The 13,096-nt window shown below is 40.2% G+C and overlaps 1 protein-coding gene across 1 annotated transcript in view; it reads right to left on the reverse strand.

Annotated features, from left to right (window-relative positions):
• Window positions 1–13,096, reverse strand: part of MED27 (mediator complex subunit 27) — a 145,985-nt gene that overhangs the window by 38,598 nt on the left and 94,291 nt on the right. Inside the window, exon 4 of the mRNA XM_014603826.3 lies at window positions 2,744–2,837. Coding sequence (XP_014459312.1) covers window positions 2,744–2,837 — 94 coding nt within the window. The remainder of the gene's footprint in view (window positions 1–2,743; window positions 2,838–13,096) is intronic.

Here is a 13,096-nt window from a genome sequence, read left to right on the forward strand (position 1 = left end):
AGGGAAAAAATGGATTAAGGTTACATCAACGAAAGCAAACAGTTATCTAATGAAGACTACTTGGTGAGGGGATTTATCTTTTTTTTTAACAAAATGAGCAGTGTCTCGTGAACTACTTGGTGCTGGGGCAGAGCCGTCGGCCAAGCCCTTTGAATTGAACCACACCGATTTGGGACTCTTGTTTCTACCAAGCTTCACTTGTCCCCAGTGATAGAGGTGCTCATCTCACAGCCCATCTTATAACAACTTTCACAGGATGACTGGTGGCTGAAAACAGCAAAAGCTTTTCCAGCAGTCAAGGCCAGATGGATACTGCCATGTTGGCAACATCCACTGAGACAGATGGGAAAGAAGGAAAAGCTGCCTTGAGAGGAGAAACGACAAACCTGGCATGACCATATACAGCAAACACTTTGAAAACAAGGTTTTGTGATCACTGTTCCTGGAGTAGGTGAATGCCAAGTGAAAAGTGAACACCGCTGGACCAGTACAGGGCAGGAATCTACTACCAATAATGATGCCCCTGCTCAGCAAGTTGTTCTTTATCACAAAGAACAGGTTTGGTTTTTTTTTTACAACCACAACTCTTTCAACCTAAATTATTTTTCCAGTTTACATCTCACATGCTCTGCACGTTTGACCAATTTGTTTTTGAAGCTTGATAAACACTGATTGCCCTTGTCTCCCAGTAAATACAGAGCAGATAAGGATGCTCAGTATATGACACAAAGTAGTCTATGGCACAAATAAGTTCAAAGTGCATAAATAAAAATGACTTTAAAAAAAAACACTTTTTATTTATTTTTTTTTTACACACAGAAAGGGTTAAATATAAGAAAACGTAAGAGCAAGTTTCAAGCCATCATTGTAAGTGAAAATATATGGTTTCTTAGGATTGTGCTACTGAATTCAATTTTTCATGGACTATATTGTACGCCTTGGCAAATTAAACAATTGCAGATTAAATGTTCCGAAGCCAGTGAAAGCTGGTTGCTACTTTAACCTGTGACTCGGTTCATTTTTTTAAATAATTTTTGTCCTTTAAAAGAAAAATCAATCAACTAACTAACGCTCCATTATTAACTGAAACTAAATATAATCACCGCTAGACTTATTATCATGGATAAGTGAACTTATTCCTTCAAGGAAGGCAAGGGATATCTTTCCATAGTGAGGATTCCAAGGTCTACGGAGTCCATGAAAACAACTCAAGATTTAAGTAACAATTCTGGCATTGAGTCACAAAAATATTTAAACTTATGGTTTGCTGTTTGATTCAACCTTGGCTCAGACTGGATATTAAAAAGCAAGCTTTAACTCTTTGCCAAGAAGAAAAGGTAATACAATGCCTACTTGGATGCAATAATTACAAATCGGCACAGGTTTTTGCAAGACTTTCTTTTCCCTTCTTGAAAAAAATCAAGTTTAAATCACTACAGTAAAAAGGAGTTTATAGTGGCCAACACTTGAAGGTGAAAATATAGTATATTAAACTGGTTCCATAGCTCTGATGCTTGTTGCTTCAATGATTCTGATTTGGGATTCATTTTCACCTTCACTTTGTAAAAAAGGAAATACATATACATACATAATATACAATCTTTTCATAATTTTTTGTACAACAACGGGAAAGAACCCAACTGTAATAGGGAAATGCAGTGAAGCAGAGATGGAAAAGGACTGAATAGGTCCCCTCCCAGTTATAGGATACTGCTTTTCCGTTGTATTTTCAATATGGTAAATAATGGAACGTCTACTTCCATCTCAATACAATAAAAATAGCTACATTTCATACTGAAGTGTTCCACTGGCACAGCTCAATGCTCTTCACTTCAACAAGTTAATATGCTGCACTGGAAACTCTAAAGTCTCCTTCCTTGATATTAATACAACAGCTGTATGAGAAAATTGATGTGTTTAATAGGTTCTTGTGGAATGAAAGCTTGTTTGCTCAGGCAGAAGTAAGTCTAATACCTTAGACCTGTTTATCAATAAGCCAGTTTTTACTGTTCATGCACTCTGATGCCAACTTCCTGACTTCATCAGGGAATAGAAAATCAGTGACCCAGAAACAATTTGGACAGGCCTATTTCACAGAGGATAATTTTTTTTTTTAAGTTGTCATTAAATCTTTTCTCACTGCTAAGGCTGCTGAAGGCATGGTTAAAATGTCTGAGGCCGGATAGGCTCAGTGTATTACATGATCATACCCAAGTAGTTTGGAGATTAACATTATTCTCTTCAAGAGAAGGTACTTTTTCATCATTTACCTCTCTTTTCAAACCCAAACGCCTCTGATTAAATACATTAACCCCTGCTACAACAGATGCACTACATCACATAAGGAAAATATGCATGAAGTAGATTTTATATAGAGGGCAAAACCCTTTAGAGCAACATATCCTATAATCCACTGGCTGCTAGTTATTAGTGAACACAAAGCAAGTGAAGCAACTTAGTTTCTCCTCAACCTTTCCTTTTACACTTCCCTTGCATAAGACTGGGACTCCCAGTTTGCAGTGTCTGCAGGCTGATATGCCTGCTTCTCAGGTCTCCCAAGAACTGGCTGTCCTTACTTTTGGATTACTTTTGCATTTATTTTCTCATCCTCCTTTAGAAAGAAAGAAGCGTGTGATGTTGTTGTACGACCTCAAGAGTACTCTTTTGAAATGGGCTTGGGGGTATGTATGCCAGTGACAGTTATGCAACCCATCCCAAGCGAGTCCCTGAGAACCGAGCTTACCAGAAGCATTGCAGAGGTACCATTGGGTCGGGATAGCTGGATGGACATCTCAGGGAACATCCTGTCAATGCGGTTGATCACGTCATCAACATACCTACCAAACAAAACAGAAGCCTCAAATTACTCAAATTATACTGCCACAAGGAACCACTGTGATCCTCTGGTCTGACCTCCTGAATAATGTAGCAATTGGACTCCCCTGAATTAATTCCTATTTCAACTACAGCATTTCCTTTAAGAACACATCCAACATTGATTTGAAAATTGCCATTATCGGAGAATCCATCACAACCCATAGTAAGTTTTTTCAACGGGTAATTACACTCACTGTCTAAAATCTATACCTTATTTTTAGCTCGGTTTTGTCCAGCTTGAGTTTCAGGCCCTTGTCTGACAGACTGAAGGGGCCCATTATCAAACCTTTGTTCACTGTGAAGGTACTTTTCAGACCTTTAGGCCTCCGCTTCTCTTTGATAAACTCAACAAATTGAGCTCCTTGAATCTAGACATGATTTTCAATCCTTTATGCAACCTCATGGCTCTTCCCCGAACCCTGTCCCATATGTCCACACCCTTAATGAATGGCCAACAGCAAAAGTGGACAGAGCTCTCTAGCAGCAAGCAGCCTTGAACCAAACACACAGGAACTACCAACTGCCCACTACTCCTCCAGATGCCCTTGTTTAGCCGTCCAATGATCATGTCACCTCTTTTAGCTACCGTATTTTTGGAAACATGTTCACCCTGCATAACAAGTCATTTTCAGAGTTACTGCTTCCCAAGACAGTCACACATCCTATAAGCGAGGCCTATGTTCTTTATCCTGAGATATACATCTTTACATCTAAGCACATTGAAATAGGTGCCTTCACTAGTGCCTAGCTTACCAAAAGCTGTAAACCGCTCGATATTTGTAACTTGTCCTCTTCATTATTTAGCGCTCCCCAAGTATTAACATTTTACCAGGGAAGATCTTATGTTTGCTTCCAGGTCACAGAGCAAAATGTTAAATAAGGTAGGCTCAAGACACTGGCCCCTGTACAAACTTGACAGAAACATATCTTAGGGGGCTGGACTCGATGATCTTCCGAGGTCCCTTCCAGCCCTAATGCCTATGAAATATTGCGTGATGACCATTCCCCATTTACAATAACGTTTTGAGACAGCCATTTGTCTATTCCGTTAATATGTGCCATGCTAATTATCTTATCGTCTAGTTTCTTAATCAAAATGCCATACGGTTATAAAGTCAACTGCCTTCCAGAAGTCTGAACATCTTTCTTTAACACTATAACCATTACCAACCCAACCTATGAAAAAATAAAACAGCATAAACCAGTTAAACTATGAGAACCAACAACTCACGTTTCAGTCACGTACAGGTTTCAAAACCCACCTTTATGAGCAACCCAGCAGATAAGAACCCAGAAGTCCAGAAGTTTTATTCTAGCCTATATACACCAGACAAAGTGAGGAGAGGAACAAAAGGCAAGTTGGCCGATTTACAGGTTTCTTTCCTAATTAACTCTGGAATTCCAATGGACAAAATGTGCTCTCATTTTATTTCCTTCTCTAGTGAAATGCCTGAAATCAGTAGGAATCCTTCTGCCTCCTAAAGCAGAGCTCATCCAAGACTTACAAGCACTGTGAGGCTATCCCCTGCCATGCTTTCAATAAACAGCTCTGTCACACCACTTGCCATCTGAGACTGGTCAAGAATTGCTTTAAGACATTTTATAAGCTGACTTCAGATGACATTTGCAAGCATCACAAACTCCATTACAATCTATTCACCAGTCAGAGTTAGCAGCACTTCATGAGCTCTAGTACTACATTTTGCACCACTGAACACTGTACAGGTGACACCCACCAGGAAAGCTCAGTGCTAGAAAAGCAATAAGACAGAAGTTAGCTTTGGAGCAACAGGAAAGCCAACAGCTAATAAAAACACCTGTTGAATAATACGTACACCAAAAACAGAATTTCAGCATTGCAGTCCTCACTCCCAAGTTCTCTGAACTCAGCTCCGTTCATACTGATGACAGCAAGGTTTCCTCCATTACCAATATACTTCCAAGGGACTTATAAACTTAATATGTTATGTAGCAGGGGTTGTGAATCAGGGTACGCATACCCCTGGGGGTATTTGGAAAGGCCCTAGGGGGTACGTGGTGTGCTGCTGAGTGCCCCGTCACATTTGGTCCCCTGCTTGACTGGCCACTGGGGGATCCCCCCAGCGCCACATCCAAAAGGGGGTACCCACCAGGAGTACCACTCACCAGAAAGAGTACACTCCTCAAATGAGGTTGAAAGCCCCTGCATTATAGTAAACAATATAGCTGAGAGACCATGCCTGCGTGTATTAATCCTACCCTTCCAGTTCGTGGATCATTTGCATCCTCAAGACCTGGCGTGGCCAACCCGCAGCGTGCATGCCACAGACAACCAGTGTGTGTGATATGCAGAAGATCAGGAAAGGGACTGGCAGCACAGTGGCAAATAGTGCAAAGAGCAGAAAAAAAGGCAGCAGATTAGGCAGGAGAAGGGGATCAGAGTGGCTTTCGGGGAGGGCTCACAGCTGATTTGTGGCACACCTCACAAAAGGGTTGGCCCCCACTGTTTTAGACCCTGAGTGACGATGCCCCCTCAACATGCTCTACCTTCTTTCATTAAGCCTCAATAAACTCCAGCACAAATCTTTCCACTTTCCTGCATACATGGGCACATTTCCCATGATGGCATAGGGTTGTTATCCTGCCAGTTCATATTTCTGTCTTGATATTTGGGGAGAACAAAGACCTCCAAATTGTGCTCTTAGATGAAAAACATCCCTGCTCTGTACAGAAAACCAACAGAAGCCCTGCAATGTGAGATTAACTGATTAACTACAAAACAAGCCTGGTGAAAGGAGTACTATAAGCTCATTAAAAACTCAAGAGGAAGAAGGGTGATCATGGCAAACAAAAACCTAACCTTGAAAGGGTCACCTTCACAACCCAATCCAACCTTCTTAACCTGGATACACAAGCCATATCATTCCTTGCATTGAAAATGAAGCACATTTTCTCAAAAGAAAAAGCAGCTTCCTCTCAACAGCCCTAAGACACTAGAACCTATTGTGCCCATAGCAAAAACTGCAACAATGCTGAACCGCCTCAGTGCCAGGGAGCTACATTTCACATGAAATCATATTCTCTGTCTTAAAGCTCAGCCTTCAAACCCTACCCACACCATCAGCCAACTCAAGAAGCCCCATGCCACTGGAGACCCCTCTCGCATTGAAGCAAATCACAGCTACTGAGTGCCATTTACCCCTTTCCCAAAGATGTGAACAAACTGAGCATCCAAAGCCTCATACCATAAAACTTAAACTTCTGCTTTTAACCTTTTTACAAGACAGGAAAACCAAAATAGTCCTAGAGGAAAGGATACACCGTAGGCTAAAGGAAGTTGATGTGACCTGGATTGAAGTCAAACAGCAAGGCAAAGACAGGGCTAGGGAGAAGCTCATTGTGGACATGCTACCCTTCTACCAGAGACAAGAGGACCAAGTCAAATGAGCGAGTAAAGTAATCTGAGGTAAAGTAGGAAGAAACAATAAAGAAATAGGAACTGAAGAAAATGAGAATAAACGATTTCAAAGAAGTCATTTTGCACTAACAAAATTGCATCGAATATGTAATCATTTATGCAAGGGCTTGGGGTGCTATAAAGTTTTTAATTACTCTTGTTTGAGAAGCTCTACATATTTCACTCATGGTTTTACAATGCCTAAGTAATATGGCTGTCCTGAAATGTTGCTGCTAAAGATTTTATGAGATCCCACATTCATACCCTATTTCAGAAGGCAAATCTTGTGTATACCCTTCGAGCAATTTAGACTGTTAGTGCTGCAGGACTAGAATATGCAATTTTGCCTATGTGTACAATACTGTACTATACTACACACTAAAACACACCTATAGTGCACCAAGTACAAGATTAAAATAATAATTTTAAATAAAGGCAACTTGATGCCTAATCTCAAACAAATAAAAATCTGTATAAATTCAGATGCAAAAACATACTAAAATACTTGGAACAACAGATTTCTCTCACAAGTACAAGCCAAAAAGATTTTAATTCTATAGCAATCATATTTAAAACATTATTTTGACTGGACTACTGAATGTGCTAATCCTTTTCAAACATATTTACCAGAGAAAATTGAAATATTAAAAACAATTTTTTTGAAAAACACGTTACAGCAAAACAATGCTTAAAAAGGTTCTCATATTCAATATTTATATTTCTCAAGTGGGTGAAAAAGTCTTTTCTTAATCCACATTTTAAAAGCACTTTAAGTAGACTTTTATAACGTACCATATGAATCCACGAAACTCTGAAACAAAAGCATAAGATGTTTGTCAAGTATAGCTTGGAGGGGAAACATTTTTGCATTAAAATTTTTAAGCCACTGACAACAAGAATTTATTAAAAAGCTCAAATAAAAAAGTGCCACTGGAATGACAACTCTCCTGGTCTAAAAACACGCGTAAAAACTTTTCAAAGCCAAAAGAAAATGCTCCTCTATTCAGGTTCTGTTAAAAGCACCTGAAACTCAGAAGGGGTGCTAGCGAGTCCTTGCTGGTTGCAGGCATAAACATGGTAAATGAACTATATAGCTATGAATGAATGAATAAAAGTATAGATGGATATGTTCTCATGTTAGCACAGGCTTATGCTTTAAAAGTCTTTTCAGAATATTAACTATCCACTACAGAAAGGAAAGTAAAACATTATTCTTTTCACTGGGAATGATGAGCTCTCAATGCAATCTTGCAAGTCAATAAGCCAAAGCCACCACTGGCATTATCATTAAATCATCACTGGAGTTATATACCTTTTGATACATGGGGGAACTATGCCAACATTCAATAAGCAACAAAGAACAGAACTAAAGTAAGATTTTTACAAAGAAGCCTGCTTTGCGCTTCCTGTTGCAAAGAAGAAGAAGAAAAAAAGCAAGTTAATTCATGCAGATGAAACTGGATATCAGCTTGCTTTCTTACAAGACTGAGTCATTTTGTATAAGATAAAATTGGTTTCCTCAGGCCGGTGGAAGGCAGATAAAACAAGGCTCCAAGGCAGGTAGTTCACCCATCAACACTACGCGTCAGGGTCATTTTAGACACTCCTGCATCTGATACATTTCTATTCTAAGCATGCCCATGTGTGTATGTTACTTAAACCCGAGCACTCCAGACTCAGCAAAAAGCAAATTCAGCTGTCACTTGTGTGTGAACAGAGGTCATTGCTAACCATATGCTAATAAAAAAAATATGGAGGTTCTTCTTAGCTGATGCTCAATCAATACACAACCCAACCTTGGATGCTACAATGCAAATGACTGCAGAATTTAAAGAAATAGCTATGGCAACAAATTCTAAATGTTCTGGTTTCAGATAATAACGAATTCATACACAACCAAAAATGATTTTTTTTAAAGTTTTATACCAGTTGTTTGGCATACTGACAGGGCCACACCCAGGTCAGCACATTCTGTATTTTGCCAACTACATTCAAGTACTATCATATCCTAAATTAGAGCTCACTGGGTGTGTCTATGCATGCACATTAGCCTATTTTAATAAGCATTAAAATGCCATAAAAACCCCATGTTCTTCAGCTAATGCACATTAAAACTAGGTTAATGCGCCTTTTTCTAGTACCTCACAATGGAGGTACTAAATTTAATGCACATTACCTAAAGCGCATTAATGAACATGTAGACATGCCCACTGGAAATCAGACACCTAATCTGCTTAGACGCTTTTGAAAATCCCACTAAGCGATGATCTGCTTCTTTAGGCATTTGAAAATCTGACTCATGGGGGCCAGAAACAATCCAGCAATTTGTTAACTATGATAAAGCCTTCAGTTGTTCTCTTGTACCTAGTTAATTTAAGACAGATTTATTTCAGTAACAAGAACAATACAAAAATGCTGGTTTTGTACATTTTAATGGAATTCCACTTTTCATCCAAATGCAGCTTGAAATACAACCCTAGTAAACCAGAAACAAACAGCTATTTTCTAACACAATTAAAGTGTAAAGATTAAACTAAACTAAGATGAGCTATGTAATTAGTTACATGCACCAAGATAAAGTATATCCTCCTTGCTAGCAGAAGTAGCACCAAATTTAGTGCAGTAGCTGTATTTTCTTACCAGTCAACCTCTTACCGATTATACCTACTGATGAGAATGAACCTGTTCTTTGAAAAGTAACTTAAAAGCACACATGCAAAAGAAGATTTAAATTATGAATAATCAAGGACTTAACTATGTAGACATAAAATCAGTCCACCTGGACAGATCCATGATTACAGGTTGCTTCTTTGTTACCTAAAGGGCAGTTTAAATTAAGTTGGCATGAGGTTCATGTCAACATCGTTCCTCAAGAATAGCTACCCCTACAGTTTTCTTTTACCCCGAGCGAACACTTGACACACAAGGCTCAAAGCCCCTGGTTTCTTCCTTTGGCACGTGCTATTGCACTACCTCTGCTAAGGAACTATTCCCACCACACCTGTAATGTAATTAGAGGTAATGAATTAGTTGGCAGCTGTAGACCTCTTTCCCAAGTGGCTGATTTTCAAGAATTTCTACACCCCAAGGCCTTACACTTGTACTACTGCCAAAAAAAGTCCTACGCTATATTATACTCCGTCTTTCTGCAGTTCTCAACTACAGAAAAACATTAGTTCAGTCTATTTTGCAAAGTACCACAGAACTATCCTGGACAAACAATTTATTGGCGAAAAGTAAAAGCCAGTATTCACTAGGATTCCAGAAGACTAGATAAATGCGTTGTTCAGTAAGTGCTTTGAAAGCTAATCTCCAACAACCAGGAAATGCTGATGTTTTTCTTTGCGTCCTCCCCCCGCCCCCACTCCCTCCGGTGGAGACATTGGGCCAGGAGAAGAGCTTGCTTTCTATATCATAGCTTTCATGAATAATCAAATAGAAAATAGGAATATGGCATGGGTGAACTTGGCCTAAATAATCTCCAGAGGGTGCACATTACCAACCTGCTGAAAGCTGCAGTAGTCCCTGCCCCTCACCCAATTAAAACCACTAGTATGACATAAATAGAGTGCCTTTGCTACAAGGGGCTGCTGCAGGAAAATTTCAAAGAAGCCCCCCCCCAGTCTCAAAGCAAGCCTGAGTGCAAAAAGAAGATGGGGTGGAACTCAGAAATTGAGAGAAAAGAAATACTTTATCAGTGCTGGCTGCGATTAGGACAAACTCTTGAACCTTTACTGATTTCTTTTAGCACCTGTGAAGCCAAAGCTTGCAGCCACACCACTTCAACATATACAACTTGCAAAGACAAATGCCCTGTAGGAATGCTGAATTTCATGTTCTACTTCATCTCTTCCTACATTGACCATCTTGCTCTGCACTACCCTGTGATGGACATCCTGTTGTAATGACGGTCGGTCATGGTCCCCAGCTACATCAGTCATACTGTCTGACATCAATTCAAAAATGGTGCTTGGCAACATGAATGGATGCCAGGTAAGGTATTTTAGAAAGGCATTAATTTATTTCCCAATGCTAGAATGTGTGCTTTTCAATACGGCACCCCACAACGCACTGAGATGATCAGAGAGGAGTGCTGAACAGGGGAATACTGCACTGGACGTTATCTGCTCAGAGTGCTGAACAGTCGGTTCAAACAAATGCTCAGCAGGGAGGACACAATGATTAAGGAGGAAAGTACCTTGCACTGATAAGCCAGACACATTGAAGTCATGTAAAACGTACAAAACCGACGAAGGATGAAAGGAAAGCCCAAGACCATGAAGACAAAGCTAGATCTCTGAAGCTGTCTGCCAAAAAAGTGAAAGGGTATTGCTATCTAGCAACATAGTTTCCTTTCGTTACACTTTAACTACAGCCATCCTGTTGCTCAGCTAAAAATGAGCTTTGTAGTTTCAAACTGGCCCTGATGGTTCAAGCCATTATTTTATAATACAGCTTTCTCTTCTTGAATGATCTCATCTTAAATGATGCTCCTGAAGTCTTAAGACTGTTTGCTTAGGTGATATCTCCCTGGCTGCCCCAAAGAAAGTGAACCAGAGAAAGGGGCATCCTGAATCCTCATGGCACTCCAGAAACTTCACCAGCAGCCACAGATCAGCGAGTCCCTCTCCTATAATGTCTCACCGTGGTCAGCCAGACACGCTGGGAAATACAGAAGAAGAAACCAAGAGTTTAAGGGAGTGCAAGTGGCAGCACACCAGCATCTGGCTTGCTATATTTGCTATGGGGCACCAGGTAGTTCACCTTTGCTGAAGTTAGACCTCAACACTGCCATCCTAGCTTCTTCCATTTAGGGAAGTATTACCAAGGTGCTGTTTTGAAAGACCCTTTACATTTTGCTGCACTTGAATTTTTACCTTTCAAACCCATTCAAACAAAACCTGAAGCATTCACCGGCAGTGACTATTTTATACTTGAGCAGACACTGAGCTGAAAGACATTAATTTAGTGCCAAAATGAGCAATGAGTCACGATTTGCACATATCTGTCAACCTGTTAAAACTTCCCAAGATTACGGTTCCTATTTACATTACAGAAAGCCTTATGCAGCCTCAGAGATGCTGAGTAGCTAAGAAAAGAGAAAGGTCTAATTCTGCTTCTGATACTACTGTTTTACATATTCTCAGACCAAGAGAGAGGCTTTCCAATGTGTCCCAACTTTCTCCAGTCTACAGATGAGCACCAGTTGAAATGAGTCCCTGGGAGAAACAACAAATAAATAAAATGGAATAACAAGGATGAAGAGAAAGTGAAAAAGCAATGAACTTTGGACCTTAGGGAGGTACACAGAAGATCTGGAGCTTTTAGCACAGCAAATGATTTAACAATAATTTGGTAGCCAGTTTGCTCTTTCTGCTAGCTATTCTTAAACCTGGGCCTGGTGTGACAGATTTGAGGCCTTGTGGTTGAGCCTCCCAGTTGAAGCAGATACCACTGGCATGAAGTCAAGTATTTTCTTGGTACAGTTTATTTAAGAGAGAAGCACACGGTTGTGAACAGATGTTCTAACAATCTGCACACAAGCAACTCTTGTCTGCAGGAATCTTAAGACAGACACTGCTGCCCTGTCACAAGAGGTAGCTAACTACCTTGGGGGTCTCCGCTCTCTCCAGAAGTCGCATATAATGCAAACTAGGCCAACTGCTTGAAGACAAACTGCACTTTTTCTCCTCCAGCAGCCCCTATTCTAGGGGTGGGCAAAATGTGGTCCGGGGCCCGGATGCAGCTCACCAGGCCATTCTATCCCGCTCACGGGGCCCCTAAAAAAACGTAGAAAATTAATATTAATCTGCCCTGGGCTGCCTGTCATGTGGCCCTCAATGGCTTGCCGAAACTCAGTAAGCAGCCCTCTGCCCAGAATAACTGCCTGCCCCTGCACTACTCTCTTTTGTGAAGTCCTCTCTATCCAAAACTCTCTCTGGACCACATGATGGAGAAAGGAAGATCTAAGGGCAGGCCACCTTTTACACAACTCCTCTGCAAAACAAAAGAAAGCTCAGTAAGGAGAAGAGTATATCCTATGCTTTTCTTGCTGTATGTGGCTCACATGCAGCATTCTTAGCTCTTTCTATAGCTCTTAATCCAATGTGCTCATACGGCAAAATCCTACCAGGAAATGCATTAGCGCGTTTCATCGCAACAATACAGCATCTCCTTGTATTTAAAAGATGCCTCTTCAAATACAACTGCATCTTGACCCCAAAATAGACACAGGCTAGATAGTAAAGAAAACAGACTATACCAACTGGATTTTTGATTACCAAGTGATATCAAAATTCCAAAGCAAATTCACCCATTAGTCAAAACAGTGGTTCTTCTAATGAAGGTGTACTAACTTCCCTCTCTCACAAGCAACCCATCATAACTCATTCCTTCTACACACATGCTGTACCACATTTTGCTCCTCACTGACTTCAGATATACCTTCCTCTCTGCCCTGTACTCATCTTCCCTGCTCTTCTCCCCATTCCTGTGCTCTAAGCTTAGCATCTTCATCCAAGAACATGATTGGTTTTGCATTTAATTTATAAACAGACTGGCCCTTAAATATTCTGAAGTTGATGGAAACGTTGTGTTCTCAGAACTTCCGATCTTGACATTTGAGCAGAACACGGATAAAACAAAAAAACAACACCTTTTTAAAAACATCTTCAACAGAAAACCTTTTATTCCAAACGGTGAATAGTTATTATACAAGGATGTGCAATACAATTTAGAGAACAAACTTACATCTGAGTTGGGATGCTTGACCACAAATATCAC

This window comes from Alligator mississippiensis, chromosome 12 (genome assembly GCF_030867095.1).
Source record: "Alligator mississippiensis isolate rAllMis1 chromosome 12, rAllMis1, whole genome shotgun sequence".
NCBI lineage: Eukaryota > Metazoa > Chordata > Crocodylia > Alligatoridae > Alligator > Alligator mississippiensis.